The sequence below is a fragment of the Dermochelys coriacea genome, chromosome 13 (assembly GCF_009764565.3).
Source record: "Dermochelys coriacea isolate rDerCor1 chromosome 13, rDerCor1.pri.v4, whole genome shotgun sequence".
In the NCBI taxonomy this organism is placed as follows: Eukaryota; Metazoa; Chordata; order Testudines; family Dermochelyidae; genus Dermochelys; species Dermochelys coriacea.
In genome coordinates, this window is record NC_050080.1 from 38,191,343 (window position 1) to 38,209,618 (window position 18,276).

Sequence of the window (18,276 nt, forward strand, 5' to 3'; positions counted from 1 at the left end):
GTCTCCTGCGTTCACTGGGACTTCTCCGGTGAGTCCCTCTGTCTATACCGGTTTGCTTTGCCTTCCTCTCAGAGTCTATAAACAACACAATTGCTAGCAGTTTCCAGTGATCACACAGCACTTTCTAACCAAGTCCACTGAGTCCTAAGGGGGAAGCACTACTGGGGAAACATTTCAAAGCAACAAAAGACTCTCCACGCATGCTAATAGGCTCACCGGAGACCAACCCACCCACCCCCACCCTGGCTCTGGCCGGTGTCAGTCTTTCCAGCCCTCAGACTCTCGGCCAGGCCTCTCTGCTTGGACCTGGATTGGGATCCTCTGTGGACTGGAGCTCCTCTCCTTTAACTGGGGCAGAACCAACTAAGCTCCGAGCCTGTTGTCAACCAGGCTATTTATCCACTGTCCTTTCTTCATAGGCTTATCTTGGGAGAATCCAGTTTGAACCAATATTTGGGAGCATCTTCTCTGGTGGTGGGGAGGTATGTCTCTGAAGTTGTTACAACCTGTTCTTAGTTCCTGGGTGAGCTGTGGTTACCCCTCCCACCCTGGGACTACACAGTTACATCTCCCAGAGATAGAGCAGGAAAGTGTCCCATTTCCATCTCCGCAGCACCCAGACCCCTTACCAGTAACAATCCAGTTCAGATCGGAAGACATCAGGAGATGGAGAATTGACCTCTTCCCTTAGGAGTGTGTTCTAATGGCTGATCACCCTAAGCGGTGCCTTATTTCCAATATGTATTTATCTGGTTTCAGCTATTTAGAAAAGCTGAACGAGCACAAGTCCATGGGGCTGGATGCACTGCATCCGAGGGTGCTAAAGGAGTTGGCGGATGTGATTGCAGAGCCATTGGCCATTATCTTTGAAAACTCATGTTGATCGGGGGAGGTCCCGGACGAATGGGAAAAGGCTAATGTAGTGCCCATCTTTAAAAAAGGGAAGAAGGAGGATCCGTGGAACTACAGACCAGTCAGCCTCACCTCAGTCCCTGGAAAAATCATGGAGCAGGTCCTCAAGGAATCAATTCTAAAGCACTTAGAGGAGAGGAAAGAGATCAGGAACAGTCAGCATGGATTCACCAAGGGCAAGTCATGCCTGACTAATCTAATTGCCTTCTGTGACGAGATAACTGGCTCTGTGGATGAAGGGAAAGCAGTGGACGTGTTGTTCCTTGACTTTAGCAAAGCTTTTGACACAGTCTCCCACAGTATTCTTGCCAGCAAGTTAAAGAAGTATGGGCTGGATGAATGGACGATAAGGTGGTTAGAAAGCTGGCTAGATTGTCGGGCTCAACGGATAGTGATCAATGGCAGATGACCCTAAACTGGGAGAAGAGGTAGATACACTGGAGGGTAGGGATAGGATAAGAGGGACTTAGACAAATTAGAGGATTGGACCAAAAGAAATCTGATGAGGTTCAACAAGGACAAGTGCAGATTCCTGCACTTAGGATGGAAGAATCCTATGCACCGCTACAGACTAGGGACCAAATGGCTCGGCAGCAGTTCTGCAGAAAAGGACCTAGAGATACAGTGGTCGAGAAGCTGGATATGAGTCAACAGTGTTCCCTTGTTGCCAAGATGGCTAATGGTATTTTGGGCTGTATAAGTAGGAGCATTGCCAGCAGATCGAGGGACGTGATCATTCCACTCTATTCGGCATTGGTGAGGCCTCATCTGGAGTAGTGTGCCCAGTTTTGGGTTCCACACTACAAGAAGGATGTGGAAAAATTGGAAAACGTCCAGCGGAGAGCAACAAAAATGATTAGGGGACTGGAACACATGACTTATGAGGAGAGGCTGAGGGAACTGGGATTATTTAGTCTGCGGAAAAGAAGAATGAGGGGGGATTTGATAGCTGCTTTCAACTACCTGAAAGGGGGTTCCAAAGAGGATGGATCTAGACTGTTCTCAGTGGTAGCAGATGACAGAACAAGGAGTAATAATCACACGTTGCAATGTGGGAGATTTAGGTTGGATATTAGGAAAAAATATTTCACTAAGAAGGTGGTGAAGCACTGGCATGGGTTACCTAGGGAGGTGGTGGAATCCCCTTCCTTTGTGGTTTTTAAGGTCAGGCTTGACAAAGCCCTGGCTGGGATGATTTAGTTGGGGTTGGTCCTGCTTTGAGCTGGGGGTTGGACTAGATGACCTCCTGAGGTCCCTTCCAACCCTGATATTCTATGATTCTATGATTCCAGCTGTTGTTTCTTTCCCCGTAGATTAAAGAGCCCTTTAGTAGCCAGTATTTTCTCCCAGTGAAGGTCCTCATGTGCCCTATCCGTCACCTTTCTCTCTTATTGATAAGATAAAGAGATTGAACCCCCTGCTCTAACCACCAGACCTCACTCCCTTCCCAGAGTTGTCTATAGAAGCCAAGAGTCCTCACACACAGCCCATCCGCTCTAACCCACTAGACCCCACTCCCCACCCACAGCCAAGATTAGAACCCATGAGTCCTGGCTCCCAGACCCCCTGCTCTAACCCAGTAGACCCCACTGTTACATCCAGACCAGTGAGGGGTTGAGTCTTCCCTGCCTTGCAACCTCAGGTGCCATACAATGCCTTCCTGAAGTACTTCCACCTGGCTTGCTCACAAACAACCTTCCAGCATGCAAGCCACACTCCATCTCATCAGCCTGGGTTATACTGGCAGGGTGATGCCAGCACATCCCCAGTCCCAGATTTTCCCCCAGAAATGCATATCTTGTCCTGCCTAGCCTTCTCCTGGACAGTAAAAATATATTAAGTCTGTTCTATTTCATACCATCTTATTACCTTAAATAGTTACCCAGGCACTTCAACTTTCACACACTGGATTAGATAAAACAGCAAAACAAGATTATTAACTACAATGAGACAAATTTCAAGAGACTAAGAGCAATGAAGCATCAAAGTGAGAAATTCTTCCAAGAAAAATGAAGATAAAATGCTTCCTAGTATCTGCTTAAGAAACTATCAGAGTTGCAAAACAAACTTTCTCACCCTGTGCTCCAGCAGATGACATCAGGACCCCCTCCCGCAGAGTCCAACAGCTATTTCCTTTGTCTTCTCAGTTCCAGAGAATGAGGTGGATGGGGGGGGCGGGTGTCTTAGGGTGTTTGTCCTTCCTTTTGATAGTTTCAGTCCCTCTCTTGAACAATGTTTCCAGCTGAGATCCAGGAGCCAAAGAGTCTCTGTGAAAGGATGTTCCCTGCTGGTTTTTCCACTGGTTTGAACTTCCTTTGTTTTCCCTCCCTGCTTGATGATTCTGTTTACTGCTTAAATGCAAATTAAGGCAAGCACACGTCCCTTCCTTTGGTTGGGACAGACCTGCCTGGGCAGGGCTGGGGTTTGGAGCATGTGTTAATCTTGTGATGTCACATACAACGGTGCCACACATAGTTTACCAGGACAATAATGACCAGCAAATTATGAGTTTTCAAATGATACCTTACAAGGCATGCTTTGTATGAAGAGTATTACAATAGTGTGTAGGGTGTGAATACAGATGTATATTCTGTCATACGCACTCCGCTCCCAGAGCCAGGATAAAATCCAGGAATCCTGGATCCTAGCCACTTGCTGTAACCCACGGACCCCACTCCCCTTCCTGAGCTAGGATAGAACCCAGGAGTCCTGGCTCCCAATACTCCTTCTGTGATCACTGGACTAGTACCTCTAACTGATGCACACACAACGATAGAGAATTTTTGACATTCAACAAACACAGTCAATGTCTGAGAAATAGCTCATTGGCACCAGCTGGGGATCTGGCCCATGAACTCCAATGTCGCTATGGCTGATTGATGCCAGCTCCATTGAAGTTAATGGATCAGATGCCCAGCCAACTTACAAGAAGGCCATATTGGTTAAAAACCTGACCTGGCTTAGAAGGAAAGTGAAGGCAGCTATATTGCGAATGAAAGAAAGGGAAATTGATAGTAATAAATATAAAACAGAAGCTAGGAATTATAGAAAATTGATAAGAGAAGCAAAAGGAACACAAGGAGAAATCTGTGGCCAGCGGTGTTAAGGACAAAAAGAAGGAAGTTTTTAACTATATTAGGAACAAAAAGAATCCTGACAATCCTGTTATTGGGCCATTACTAGATTGAAATGGTAGAATTATCAATAATAATGCAGAAAAGGCTGAAGTGTTCAATAAATATTTCTGTTCTGTATATATACAGATGATGTAGTCTCATCATATGATGATGACAGCACTCTTTCCTTTCCACTAGTATCTCTGGAGAGTGCTAAACAGAAGCTAGTAAAGTTAGATATTTTTAAATCAGCAAGTCCAGATAACTTGCAGCCAAGAGTTTTAAAAGAGATGACTGAGGAGCTTGCTGGACTTGACTGATTGGATATTTTTTCTAAAAGATCCACTCTAGGAATTATTTTGAGAAAGCCCTATGGTCCATGTTATCCAGGAGATCAGACTAGGTGCCCACAATGGTCCCTTCTGGCCTTGGACTCTATGAATCTATGTGGGAAAGAATTTGCTCAAAGTAGAGGGAGAATCACCCCATCTGCTGGCAATGCAGAGGATATGACACAAACCGTGTGAGAGAGCACATAAATACCAGGTCCGTCAATGAGACAGAGACTGAAGTGGGTTGGAGTAAAATTTAATTATGAAGCAGGAAGGGAGGGGAGTTTACAGGAATTTGTACAGCTTGGAAACAAGTGGTAGATGGGCTCTGAAAAAGGAGAAGGAAGGTCAGTTTTCTTTCTTTCTTTCTTTCAGTTTAGAAGCGGCTCCCACATCAGCAGTGGAACCAATGGCAACAATCTGACATGGAAGATTACAAAAGCAGGCTAAAATATATTTTGTGTTGCATTCCTGGTGCTGCACATGACCAGGGAAGAGACCTGCAGAATATTCAAAGCAAATATATTAAGCTTCACAGCGCCCCGCATGGAAGATGGAGGTCATGAACACCATCTGTCAGATGGGGAAACTGAGGCAGGGGCAGGGACAATTAATTGGGCCTTGGCATCACAGACAGATTGCTAAGATTCGTGCTAAGGTTTGGAGGTTCTTCTTCAGGCTTGGATCTCCATCCTGTGATTCTCCTGGGATCCTGCAAACAAAAAGTGACAATGCTGGAGTCCATACCATGCTTCAGTCCCACTTCTTATTTAGATCTCTAGCTAAGGGGAAGGGAGGGAAATAGTGAGGAAGGAGGGATGAAACTGCAGGGGGAACAACCAGTGACTGACTCACCAATGCTCTCCATGGGGCTAGGGGCACTGTCCTGCAGATAGCAGGGTGAGCAGGTCACTAGGGGGTGCTCTCCCCCTTGGAGTCAGGGGTGAACCCACTTCCCCAGAGCTGCAATACGGGGTGCTGTGCTGCAGGGAGCGGGGCGGGGACTCAGTAGCTGGTGCTATCCCCTGGCAGTCAGGGCTTGATTTCGATATCGCAGTGAAGCTCTCGGGGGCACTATGCTGCCGGGAGCTCCATGGCCGACTGCTGGAGTGTGACCCCAGCGTTCAATCCCAACACAGCTGATTCCGCTCTGCCTACATCCTTCCCACCCCTGCCATTTCAGTGCAGTTCAGGAGCCCCCTTTGCTCCACATCCGAAATGGTTGGGCAGCTGTCATGCACCCAACACACCCTGCCCCAGAGGTGGCTGCATGTCAGCCGATGGCCGAAGAGCTGCCCGTGGGAGCAGAGCCTCTGACATACATGATACCTAGCCAACTACGGGGCACGAGCTGTAACTGCGGTACTGGGAGGTGCAACCTTCCCTCTGCAACTAACCTTGTGTAGGCTGAGAAAGAAAAGGGGAGAAATTTCAGCCTTGGTGAGTCATTTTGGGAGTGGGGACAAGTCCCCAAAACCCTACCAATCAGAGCTGCCTGCCCCGGAAGAAGCCAGTTACCTTCATACTTCATCAGGAAGTAGGTGATGAGAAAGATGAGGCTGTTGAGGGTGAAGAATGATCCCCCCACGGCCAACTCCCGGGACCAGCTGCCTCTGTGGGCTGAGGAGAGGAACCGTGATGGCGATGGAGGGGCAATGCACTGCTCAGAGTATGTGTGTGTGTGTATTGTTAGGAGAAGGAGCAGGCTGACCCAGAGGCGGATTTGAGTAGATGGGCTTCTTTATCGTGGTACTTGTTCCCCTGGACCCAATTGTCCAGTAAGCACTGGCTTAGTTACAGCCCACTCCTTTTGTTTAGGTTAGTAGGTACACGCCTACATCCGCTACAACACCCCAAAAACCCTTACTAAGTAATGGAAACACCCACTGTTAGTAAACCCACCTCTATCTATTGCTCACAGCATTACACACACTTTTATCTTGAAGATACATTTCTTTGCAACAATTTGTTGCCACAAATCTTTCTCCTTAGCAGTTCCTGGGAGAAAGGGGCTGTGAACAGTTCTCAAGGGAAGGGTGGTGGGGGCCCTAAGCCAGGGCTGGTTTATGTAGCTGGGAAAGGGAGGGAGGGGAAGATAACGTTCCTTTTACCAAAAAGAAAAGGAGTACTTGTGGCACCTTAGAGACTAACAAATTTATTAGAGCATAAGCTTTCGTGAGCTACAGCTCACTTCATCGGATGCATTGCTGTAGCTCACGAAAGCTTATGCTCTAATAAATTTGTTAGTCTCTAAGGTGCCACAAGTACTCCTTTTCTTTTTGCGAATACAGACTAACACGGCTGCTACTCTGGTTCCTTTTACCTTCTTCGACACAAACAGCATTTCTTCTGCAGCCGCATCTTTATCAATCTTTATGAGCAACAGAGAAGGGAAGAATCTGGCAACTTATATTTTAGACAAAGAAATACTAAAGAATTTGCAACTTATGTATTAGACAGAAAAATATTGCATACATATGCCTTTGTCTCCTAATACCATGTCAGCACATTAGCAGCTTATTGTTATACTTGCCCTAAAATATCCCAATGTGTGTGTGTGCGTGCGTGTGTGTGTGTCCCTGCTGCCCACTGCTGCAGGGGGTGAGCCCTGCTCTGTGAGTGTGCCTGTGTGTGCGCGAGGGCTGGAGATCATACGTCCCGGCAGCTTCAGGGAAAGCCAGAAAATGAAGATCCAAGGTATGAAACAAAATAATATAATAATTCTTTGGGGCCCCCTTGATTGTAATAATAAACAAATGCAAAACAACAAGAACCACAAAATGTGATTGTTGCTTTGCAGGTATGGCTACAAAAAATCTCCAATCTTCCCCGATGTTTCTGTCGGTCTTATTTATTCCACTGACTGTGGGGAAAATAATGCCGCACAACTTGTGTTTGTGCATAACAAACATTTGCCCCTGCGAAAGCAGAACAACGCATAGGCACCGATTCCGTGGGTGCTCTGGGGCTCAAGCACTCACCGAAAAAGTAAGGGGTGCTCAGCACCCATGGAGCGAGATTAATCTTTGGTGGACCCCGGCATCTGGACCATGGCCTGCTCCCTGCTCTGCCCCGAAGCCCTCTCCCTACTCAGCTTCTTCCCACTGACCCACCACCCCCACTTAGCCTCCTCCCCTTGAGGCCCCGCCCCTGCTCTGCCCTAAGGCCCCGCCCCCACTTGGCCTCTTCCCTCCAAGGCCTGCCTGCCATTCACATGGCGGGAGGGGGCAGAGAGGAGCTCCCACCAGAAAAAAACAAAAGTCAGCACCTGTGGGACACCTAAAAGAGCGGCTACCTACAAAACAGTTTCACTAAAAAAACAAAATTGATATTCCCCTACAAGCCTAGACAGCATGTTTATCCCCAGGCCCTGTTTTATATGGTAAACTTTGGAAATTTTAGACATAGTCTGCAGACCCCCAGGGATCCATGAACCCCAAGTTGAAAACTGCTTCCCTAGAACATGGATTTTGGTTATTTTCCCCTCTGCGAAAGCGTGGGCCACAGCTATGAACAGGCTTTGTTTTAAAAGCCTGTGGAAACTTTCCTTGGTTCAACAGCTTTTGAAAAATACGTCAGGCTCTTCTCTCTGGTGCAAAGGGCGATCAGCTCTTTTAGTCTTTAAGCCTTTCAAGCAGTTTGGGCTGCTTTTGCACCCTGGGCAAAACTTTCAAAAGAACAGCCCTACTGGGTCAGACCAATGGTCCACCTAGCCCAGTATCCTGTCCTCAGATAGTGGCCAATGCCAGGCGCTTCAGAGGGAACGAACAGAACAGGTAATCAGCGAGTGATTCAAGAGCACTATTTCTACCAAATAGCCCGTCCAGTTTTTATTTTAAAGAAAATATTCCCGAGGTTTGACGTTTTCGTTCAAATGCAGGGGACAGGGCGGGAGGGCGCGATGCTTGCTGAGCATTGTTGAGTTCCCAGCAACGTAGCATCCTTAAGTGATCTGGCATACGGGCATAACACGCAACGGCTTTAGAAACCCTGTTCTGCTGGGCTCAGCCATGCGGCGGTGGTTCTCCGAGGCTGCCAGCTCCTCAAATTGCTGGCATTTGTGTGGGGATGGGGACCACCCTTGGCGTGCGATGCTTTTTTCTTTCTGCTATTTGCTTACCCTGTAACAGGCTAGAGGGCATTGCGGAGCTTTCTTGCTGCTTTAAAACGTTTTCTCTCACTTGATTTTCTCTCTCTTTCTGTGACAGGCTGGAGGGCTTTCCTGATGTTCTAAAACTTTTCCTTTCTGGTTGATTTAAAACTCACTTTTCCTTTCCTGCAGGTTTACAATTTTATGTCCTTTCCCTTTTTTGCAGTTTTAAAACTCTTTCCTTGTCATCTTCCTTTCCTGCAGTTTTCAAACTTTCTCTCAGACCTTTTCCCTTTCTTGATCACTAGGTCAGCATCCGCTTTCTTTTGTAAATGATTTAAAAGGGGCTCAACCTCCCTTTACTCACTGTTATTTAAAATGTGTAAAAACCTGGTTTTGTTCAAAAATCTTCTAACCTGAACATGTGAAAGCACACACAGGCTTCCTAATTCCGCACAGAAATTGAAACATTAAAACTTTTTTTCCAAAATGCCCACCATGGCAGAAGTGTCCACGTCCATACATGACACTGGAAGGTGGGACACAAAGCAAAAGGGTGCATGGAAACCTGTGAAAATTGGTATAATGGATAAAAGGTACAGAAGTGCTAGGGGTATTACAGACATGCAGAGCTCACCTCTCATGCTGATGACCACTGGCTCACTCCTCCTGGCTGGGACATTCCGTCCGGACAGATGTACCCAGTATGAACAGCTGTACGACCCAGATACCGTCGGTCCAGTGATGCTCAAGTTATAAGTGTAGCTGCTCTTGGATGAAGTCAGCGCGAACACAGCTATTCCATCTCCAAAGTACTGGAAGCCTTTAATCCTGTCCCATGGAGGGGGTGCTGAACACACAAGTCCCACGGAGTCACCAGCATGGTACGACCGGTACCGGGGATTCAACGAGAGGGATGGGGCTGCAGGGGCATCTGGGAAACATCAATTTCCATTGGCACCTATCCATCCTAATGAACATAGGACCAGCATCTTCAGTCCCAACCCAGTGCCTTCAGGCTGTGGGGGACCCCTCCCCAGTCTGCGGCCCACCCGTGTCCTTCCTGAGGTCCTCGTCAGAACTCACCAAAAACCCCATGGCCTGGATTAAAGGGACTCTATATGGCAAATGTAACTATGGTGTTTCTACAGCCAGAGTATCTGAGTGCCTCCCAATCTTTAATTCGGGAGGGGGGCAGTGATATTACTTCCCCTAGGAGCAACAGATGCTCCCTAAAAGTGGGTAGGCCATGGGCACCCAAACCACGGCCCTGCCCCTTCTCCCTGAGCCCCCACCCTTGTGCCGCCCTTTCACCCGAGGCCCTGTCCTCGTGCGGTCTCTTCCCCTGCAGCCAAGCCCCTGCGCCACCTCTTCCCCCCAAAACCCCCACCCCAGCTCACTCCTCTCTGTCCCCTACCCCTGCTCCCTCAACCTTACAGCTGGTAAAAAGTGGGAGGGCATAGTCCTCCCACTTATAAATGTGATGGGGCCCTGGCCCCCTATTCTGGCACCCCTGACTCCCTCCTCTATAACAGATGGCACGAAGAGCCAACAATTGCAGTTAGGTGCCTACCTGGCTCAGGCCCTTTTGAAAACTCCACTAGGGACCTAGATGCCCTCTTGAGGTGCCTAAATACCTTTGAGAAATGGAGACTATGATTTTCAAAGCTATTTAGATGCCTAAAGACAGAGGTAGGCCCCAACCTCCCATGGATTTCATGGCTTCATAGATTCCAAGGTCAGAAGGGACCGCTGTGATAATCTGGTGTGATCTCCTCTATCACTCTTGCCAGAGAACAACCCCGAAATAATTCTTAGAGTGGATCTTTTAGAAAAAAGATCTCATCTTGAGTTAAAAATTGCCAGTGGTGGAGCATCCACCATGGCCCTTGGTAGATTGGTCCAGTGGTTAATTACCCTCATAGTTAAAAATGCATGGTAAGTCTAAAAATGTAATAAGAAAAGCCAAAAAGGAGTTTGAAGTATAGCTAGCCAAAAACTCAAAAGGTAATAACAAAATGTTTTTTAAGTACATCAGAAGCAGGAAGCCTGCTAAACAACCAGTGGGGCCCCTGGATGATCGAGATACAAAAGGAGCACTTAAACATGATAAAGTCATTGCGGAGGAACTAAATGAATTCTTTGCTTCAGTCTTCACAGCTGAAGATGTTAGGGAGATTCCCAAACCTGAGCCATCTTTTGTAGGTGACAAATCTGAGGAACTGTCACAGATTGAAGTGCCACTAGAGGAGGTTTTGAAATTAATTGAGAAATTTAAGAGTAACAAGTCTCCAGGACCAGATGGCATTCGCCCAAGAGTTCTGAAAGAACTCAGATGTGAAATTGCGGAACTATTAACTATGGTTTGTAATCTGTCCTTTAAATCAGTGTCTGTACCCAGTGACTGGAAGATAGCTAATGTAACGCCACTATTTAAAAAGGTGACCCCGGCAATTACAGACCAGTAAGACTAACGTCAGTACCGGGCAAATTAGTTGAAACAATAGTAAAGAATAAAATTGTCAGACACCTAGAAGAACATAAATTGTTGGGTGAAAGTCAGCATGGTTTCTGTAAAGGAAGATAGTCTCTTACTAATCTATTAAAATTCTTTGAGGGGGTCAACAAACATGTGGACAAGGGGGATCGAGTGGGCATAGTGTACTTAGATTTCCAGAAAGCCTTTGACAAGGTCTCTCACCAAAGGCTCTTACGTAAATTAAGTTGTCATGGGATAAGAGGGAAGATCCTCTCATGGATTGAGAACTGGTTAAAAGACAGGGAACAAAGGAATAAATGGTAAATTTTCAGAATGGTGAGGGGTAACTAGTGGTGTTCCCCAAGGGTCAGTCCTAGGACCAATTCTATTCAACTTATTCAGAAATGATCTGGAAAAAGGGGTAAACAGTGAGGTTGCAAAGTTTGCAGATGATTCTGAACTGCTCAAGATAGTTAAGACCAAAGCAGACTGTGAAGAACTTCAAAAGGATCTCACAAAACTAAGTGATTGGGCAACAAAATGGCAAATGAAATTTAATGTGGATAAATGTAATGCACATTGGAAAAAATAACCCCAACTATACATACAATATGATGGGGGTGACTTTAGTTACAACTAATCAGGAAAAAGATCTTGGAGTCATCGTGGATAGTTCTCTGAAGACGTCCATGCAGTGTGCAGCAGCAGTCAAAAAAGCAAACAGGATGTTAGGAATCATTAAAAAAGGGATAGAGAATAAGATGGAGAATATCTTATTGCCCTTATATAAATCCATGGTACGCCCACATCTTGAATACTGCATACAGATGTGGTCTCCTCATCTCAAAAAAGGTATACTGGCATTACAAAAGGTTCAGAGAAGAGCAACTAAAATGATTAGGGGTTTGGAACAGGTCCCATATGAGGAGAGATTAAAGAAGCTAGGACTTTTCAGCTTGGAAAAGAGGAGACTAAGGGGGGATATGATAGAGGTCTATAAAATAATGAGTGGTGTGGAGAAAGTGAATAAGGAAAAGTTATTTACTTGTTCCCATAATAAAAGAACTGGGGCCACCAAATGAAATTAATGGGCAGCAGGTTTAAAACAAATAAAAGGAAGTTCTTCTTCACACAGCGCACAGTCAACCTGTGGAACTCCTTGCCTGAGGAGGTTGTGACAGCTAGGACTATAACAAGGTTTAAAAGAGAACTAGATAAATTCATGGAGGGTAAGTCCATTAATGTAAGGAATGGTGTCCCTAGCCTCTGTTTGTCAGAGGGTGGAGATGGATGGCAGGAGAGAGCTCACTTTGCCTGCTAAACCCAGGATTGTGAGTTCAATCCTTGAGGGGGCCATTTAGGGATCCAGGGCACAAATTGGGGATTGAGCAGAGGATTGGACTAGATGACCTCCTGAGGTCCCTTCCAACCCTGATATTCTATGATTGTTTGGCCTTTCTATGATTACCTGTTAGGTTCACTCCCTCTCGGGCACCTGTCATTGGCCACTATCAGTAGACAGGATACTGGGCTGGATGGACCTTTGGTCTGACCCAGTATGTTCATTCTTATGTTCTTAATTTCCATTTCAGCGGGGGTTGGGTTCCTCCATGTTTTTGAAGCGCCCATTAAGGGGGCTGCTCTAACCACTGAGCCATCTTCCCTCCCGCAGCTAAATACAGAAAAGGCCGAGCTAACTTAGGAATTTAAGCTCCTCTTTTGAAGGCATTGGTCAGGTTTCTGTTAAGAACAAGGACTGAGAAGAAAGGAAATGCCTTAAAAGGATGAGTCCAGGAGCTTAAATTCATGACTTTGCTACACACCCAAATTCATGGACTCATTAGAGACACTGAATTTATGGCTCATTACAACAGTCTCTAACCCACTAACCCTCCTTCATCCTATAACTGCAAAGGAGTTCGCCGCCCTTTTCACCTTGAATGGTCGCTCGCAATGTCGTTAACTCCTAGTGTGGAATAATCGGTTCCATTTTGGATGTAGCCATTCCGCCGTGACACCCCAAGAACCTTCCCCAGCCTGGCAGAAGAGCTCTGTATAGCCAAAAATAGGGTTGCCAATCCTCCAGGATCATCCTTGGGTCTCCAGGAATTAAAGAATATTCTCAGCTTTCTTTCTTTCTTTTTTATGAATAAATCTTTAGATTTTAGATACTAAAGGATTTGCATCAGCTTGATTTTTGGGTTAAATCTAAGCTATATATTTACCTCGGTGTGTGGCTGGTCCTTTGGCATCAGAAGAACCTATTATTTGATGAGACTGGTTGTAAAGGACCACTCATCTCTGAATCCAGGGGTTTTGGTGGTGATATAAGAACTGGAATGCCTGAGGAAACTGCCTTTATGTTCTCTTGTTAGCCAGTGTGGTGAAACAGGAGTTTACGTTTGTGGCTGGTTTGGTATATCCTATGGGGGATCAGCCACCAGTCCTGGGGTGTCTCTGCCCTATTTCTCAGCAGTTCGCCCAGAATTTGACATCCTCAGTTATAACCCACTGAAGCCTGGTTACAGTGCGGGATGAAGATACAAACATAAAGACAAACCGTAACTCCTCGCTTAATGCTGTAGTTATATTCCTGGAAAATTCTACTTTAAGTGAAATGATGTTAAATGAATCCAATTTCCCCATAAGAATTAATGTAAATGGGAGGGGGGGTAGGTTCCAAGGACTTTTTTTTCACCAGACAAAAGACTCTCTCTGTCTCTGTCTCTGTCTCTGTCTCTGTCTTTCTCTCTCTCTCTCTCTCTCTCTCTCTCTCTCTATATACACACAGTATAAGTTTTAAACAAACAATTGAATACTGTTCACAGCAATGCTGATTGTGAAGCTTGGTTGACGTGGTGAAGTCAGAGTGGAAGAGGGTGGGATATTTCCCAGGGAATGCCTTGCTGCTAAATGAGGAACTAGCACTCAGCTGAGCCCTCAAGGGTTAACACATTGTTAATGTAGCATCACACGCTACAAGGCAGCAGGGATGGAGGGAGGAGACACAATAGACGCAGGGCAGTGGCTGCATACATTCCCTGCAGAAACTGAATGTGATGTTGAACCCATGCTATCCCACTGGAGCGCACCTTCCCTCCACTTTCCAAAGTGCCAGGGTGGGACGGTGCATGTGTGCGTGTGAGACAGAGAGAGACAGAGACACACACCATGTGTGAGACAGAAAGACAGACACACACACACACACTGTGTGTGAGAGAGACACACACACACACTGTATGTGTGTGGGTGGGTGTGTGAGAGGCAGAGAGAGACACGCATTGCCCCTTTAAGTACGCTGGCACCACTCTAAGTACATTGCCTTTTCAAGTAGATCGGCAAGTTGAGACAGTAGCTGCTGCCAGCAAGCTCCCTCCATCCTGAGCCCTGTCGTGTGTCCCCCGCCCCCGCTCTGTAGAGATGGGGGCAGGAGTAGGGGCAGGGGCAGGAGTGGGAGGAGAGGACACCCTGACATCAGCAACCCCCCCTCCCTCCCACACAGCAAGGCAGAGGGCAGGAGCAGCACACGGCAGTGGGGGGGAGGAACTTAGGGGAGCTGATGGGGAGCTGCCGGCTCACACTGGCTCCAAGCCCCCACCATCTCCACCGGCTCCTCTCCCTGCAAGCAGTGCACAAAGCAGGCGGCTGCCAAACAGCGTTATAAGGGAGCATTGCGCAGCTTTAAACCAGCCTGTTCTCTACTAGATCAGCAACGTAACATCGTTAACCGGGGACGGTCAGGGAGGAGTTCCTGTACCCTTCACTTGAACGGAGATGGGCTGGCTCTTCTCAGATAGGGTTTCTTGCCCGGATGCCCCCATCCAGTATGCACAGCTGTAAGCCCCGGTGGTGGCCAGCTGCGCTCTGAGTTGGAGCCGGGCTTCCCTGTAGGGATCAGGGGGTGTTTCGAGGAGCCGCTCCCCACTTCGGTCGAAGAACCGGTACCCCATCGGCTCCTCAGCCCCAGGAACTGAGCACTTGAAGGTCAGACGCTCCCCCTCAAAGAACTCCGGATGTGGGGGGTGCAGCGAGAGTGTGGGGGTTGATAGGGGGGCTGGAATGGAAACACAGGAGTTAGTGCAGAGGGGGAGACCACCGGGGAGTGAGGGGGAGAGGAAATGGGGGGGAAGACACAGCCCCCACCCATCCCCCTGCCCATTCTTTCCCCTCCAGGGGAGGAAATATCCCAGGGCAGATACAGCACCTCTGGGTACATTGCAGTCCATTTACCTGTAGGTGACACCAGGCTGGGGAAAATGTGGAGAGAGGCTGAAAAAGAGAAGAGAGGAAGTGAGAACTCTGAGAAAGAAAGAAAGAAAGAAAGAAAGAAAGAAAGAAAGAAAGAAAGAAAGAAAGAAAGAAAGAAAGAAAGAAAGAAAGAAAGAGTGATTGGTAGGAAAGCCTCTCACCCAGCACAGACAGAAGGAGAGTCAATTCCATGCTAAGCTGCTCTGGAAACTGAGGTCTCTGCCCAGCCACTGGCCTCGTGTCCTGCCTGGGGCCCTACCAAGCACTTCCCCTCCGCCAGCCAACCAGCTGCACAAAGCCCCCCTCTGGCCAATTTCCGGGGCTCAGCCCGGGCACACACCAGGCTCCTGGGCCAGTCTACTGCACCTGCCTGGGGCTCTAGGGATATTTCTTCCCATACTCCTTCTTTCCTCTGGGGAATGGGAAGAAGAAGAATTGCCTGCCTGCCGTATGGGGTTACTGTATAAGGATTAGATTGAGATCTGTGGGGCCGGGAACATTAAATTTTTAAATCTAACCGGTGTCCCTTAAGTGACTTGCCACAAGATGTCAGAACGTGTTAGTATTAGAGCTGGAAATGTCTCTCAGCCTGGATCCCCATTCTGCGACTCTACCCTCCAGACTGCTCATGCTCCGAGCTAATGACTAAGATGATGGAGAATCAGATTGTTCATGGGCGTATCTTGTATGTCCAGCCCGACCAAAATAAATGTGGGTTTTTCTCTAAAGTCCAACTGTGGTCAGAAAAGCGGCTCTGCAAAAACATCACCACAGTCACAGACCTCTACTTTCTCTGTTTCAGGTCAAATCTGTTTATTTTATGGCTACAGACATGTTTTTCCTCTTAATGGTGCAAGAACCAATAACACTGAAGGAACGCAAGTTCTATTCTGTTTGGCCTCAGATAACAACAGAAGTGTTGAATGCATTACAGCTGAAGTTGCAAGAAGCAGAAAAATTCCAATTTGACTTTCAGGGTTACACAAGGGCAGGAATTGAGAAAATTAATTGATCCAATTTAATCTGGAGTCAGAAGATGAGTAACTATGGGAAAGCAATATTTAAATAGTAAATAAAATATTTAAATATTAAGTAAACATAAAGTTACCTAGTATTATGTTAATCTGTGAGCATGAGTTAAAAAGAGATAAATGAAGATGAACTAAAATGAATTACAAAACAAAGGTTCGTTTTTAAACACATTCTAACTGCTATGTCATTGTTCTGTGGTCTCATCTGAGATTTACAGTAGACACCTAGTTCCTGGCAAAGATGTCTAAACTTTCATATAATGCTGAGAATTAAAGTGATTTGTGTGGTTGCAAAAGTAACCCACAGTTTTAGTGTACAATAAAAATATTAACTACAGACATGAGCTCATGAAAGCCAGTAAAGAGACTCACAACCATTATTAGAACAAATAGAAGAATGCACACAAATTAACATCTGAATGCACACAAAACAGACAACCTCACCCCGGGATGAGTTCAGGTGACGCTTGATTTAAGCAATACTCTCCTGATGCCCAAATATTAAGACTGACATTACTGGCACTAAGAAATTCACCCCGTGCTAAAATGGCTATGTCTGTAGGAAGGAACTGTAGAAGAAGTTCCCCACCAGAGTCTAGGGCTGGGAGTCCTGATGTAGACAAGGTGCTACCAGCCTCTGTCACCGTCAGGTTTAGAGATATGTCTACACATCAAAAGATGTGCATTGGCTAGTCTCTCCAAGCTAATTTGAATCCAGCTAGCACGAGTCACAACAGCAGTGAAGACAGCACAGTCAGACTTCAGAGTGGGCTAACAAGCCAAGCATGCACCCAATGATGGGTCTTCCACAACCTCCCTTGAAAGCCGATTCCGGAGCTCCACTCCCCTTCAAGTTAGAAAGTTCTTCCGAATGTCTAACCTCAGTCTCCCTTGTTGCAGATTAAGCCCATTACTTCTTGTCCTGCCTTGAGTGGACACAGACACAGTCTCTGTACATTCATAGTTTACCTGACTCATGTGTGAAGGCCTGATTATTGACAGCTGGGAGGACTAACAAGTCTTCAAGTCAATATCTCTCAGGGGGTCTTTCTTACCCCACAATCTTTCTTCCATGTTGATTTCCCCAACAGAAAATATCTGCTATCACAAACATTGCTTATTAGATCCAAAGTATATATATCCTTATGTCAGTATTTTATATATATGTTAAGGAGCTGGTTTCCAAGAATATCTGGAGTTGTATAGACTTGAAGGCGCCCCAGAGTTATTAAATACAGCATAATGAATAAATTCCTGATCAAGGTTACTTATCGGTCAAGGACCAGTGTTCCGGGCATAGGCGCCGACTCCATGGGTGGTCCGGGGCTGGAGCACCTACGGGGAAAAATTGGTAGGTGCTCTGCACCCACCGGCGGCCTCTGTTAGCTAGAAGCTGGGAATGGGCGATAGGGGATGGATCACTTGATGATTCCCTGTTCTGTCCATTCCCTCCGGGGCACCTGGCACTGGCCACTGTCTGAGGACAGGATACTGGGCTAGATGGACCTTTGATCTGACCCAGTATGGCCGTTCTCATGTTCTGATGTTGGGCCCAGGGTATTAGAGAGACATGGTAGGGGGTGATGATAGCTTTTGTTACTAACGGGGGCTGGTCCAATGTAAGCTATTATGGCACTCACCTGGCCACTGTAACTCAGAAGTCACACAAAGGGGGAAAACTAACCTGAAAAGGCCTGCGTGATTGCTGCCCCGGGCTGGAGGGGATGAGCCCTGTTATGTGTGTCTGTGTGTGTGTCCATCCCTGCCGCCCCCTGCTGGAGGGAACGAACCCTGACCAGTGCATGCACAGATGCAACTCTCTGATTCTACCTTCAGCACATAACCCTTCCCATGCCTCAGTTTTCCCTCCCAGACATCACTTCTGTTGTGTCTTTGAACTGTCAGGGCTTTGGGGCAGGGGCTGTCTCTCTGGAGGTGAATAGATGGCGCTAGCACAGTGAGGCCCTGCTCTGATCTGGGGCACACCGGCACCATCAGCACAAGGACAATGCCTACAAACAGGAGGTTTTCAGTCCCCATGTCCCTGCTTCCTGATGGTCCAGTCCTC

At 46.9% G+C, this 18,276-nt stretch overlaps 1 protein-coding gene across 2 annotated transcripts; it reads right to left on the minus strand.

The window, feature by feature from the left end:
* Nucleotides 1–4,609: 4,609 nt before the first annotated feature.
* On the minus strand, nt 4,610–15,371 carry LOC119842265. 2 transcript variants are annotated; one of them, XM_043495988.1, is made up of 7 exons: nt 15,339–15,371; nt 15,160–15,198; nt 14,687–14,983; nt 9,088–9,384; nt 5,879–5,980; nt 5,021–5,072; nt 4,610–4,862 (listed from the first exon to the last, which is right to left on the minus strand). In XM_043495988.1, the coding sequence occupies exons 1-6, from the start codon at nt 15,367–15,369 to the stop codon at nt 5,035–5,037; spliced, it is 804 nt and encodes a 267-aa protein (XP_043351923.1). In that variant the 5' UTR covers nt 15,370–15,371; the 3' UTR covers nt 4,610–4,862; nt 5,021–5,034. The 2 variants fall into 2 exon arrangements, with proteins under 2 accessions (XP_043351923.1, XP_043351924.1); XM_043495989.1 differs by lacking the exon at nt 5,879–5,980.
* Nucleotides 15,372–18,276: the final 2,905 nt, after the last annotated feature.

Excerpts from the sequence above, each read along its gene's own strand:
- LOC119842265 (XM_043495988.1), bottom strand. The coding sequence starts at position 15,369 with ATGGAATTGACTCTCCTTCTGTCTGTGCTGG. Across the intron at positions 15,199-15,338 it reads TCTCCTTCTGTCTGTGCTGG|CCTCTCTCCACATTTTCCCC; the intron begins GTGAGAGGCTTT and ends TCTCTTTTTCAG. Across the intron at positions 5,073-5,878 it reads CTTCCTGATGAAGTATGAAG|GATCCCAGGAGAATCACAGG; the intron begins GTAACTGGCTTC and ends TTTTGTTTGCAG.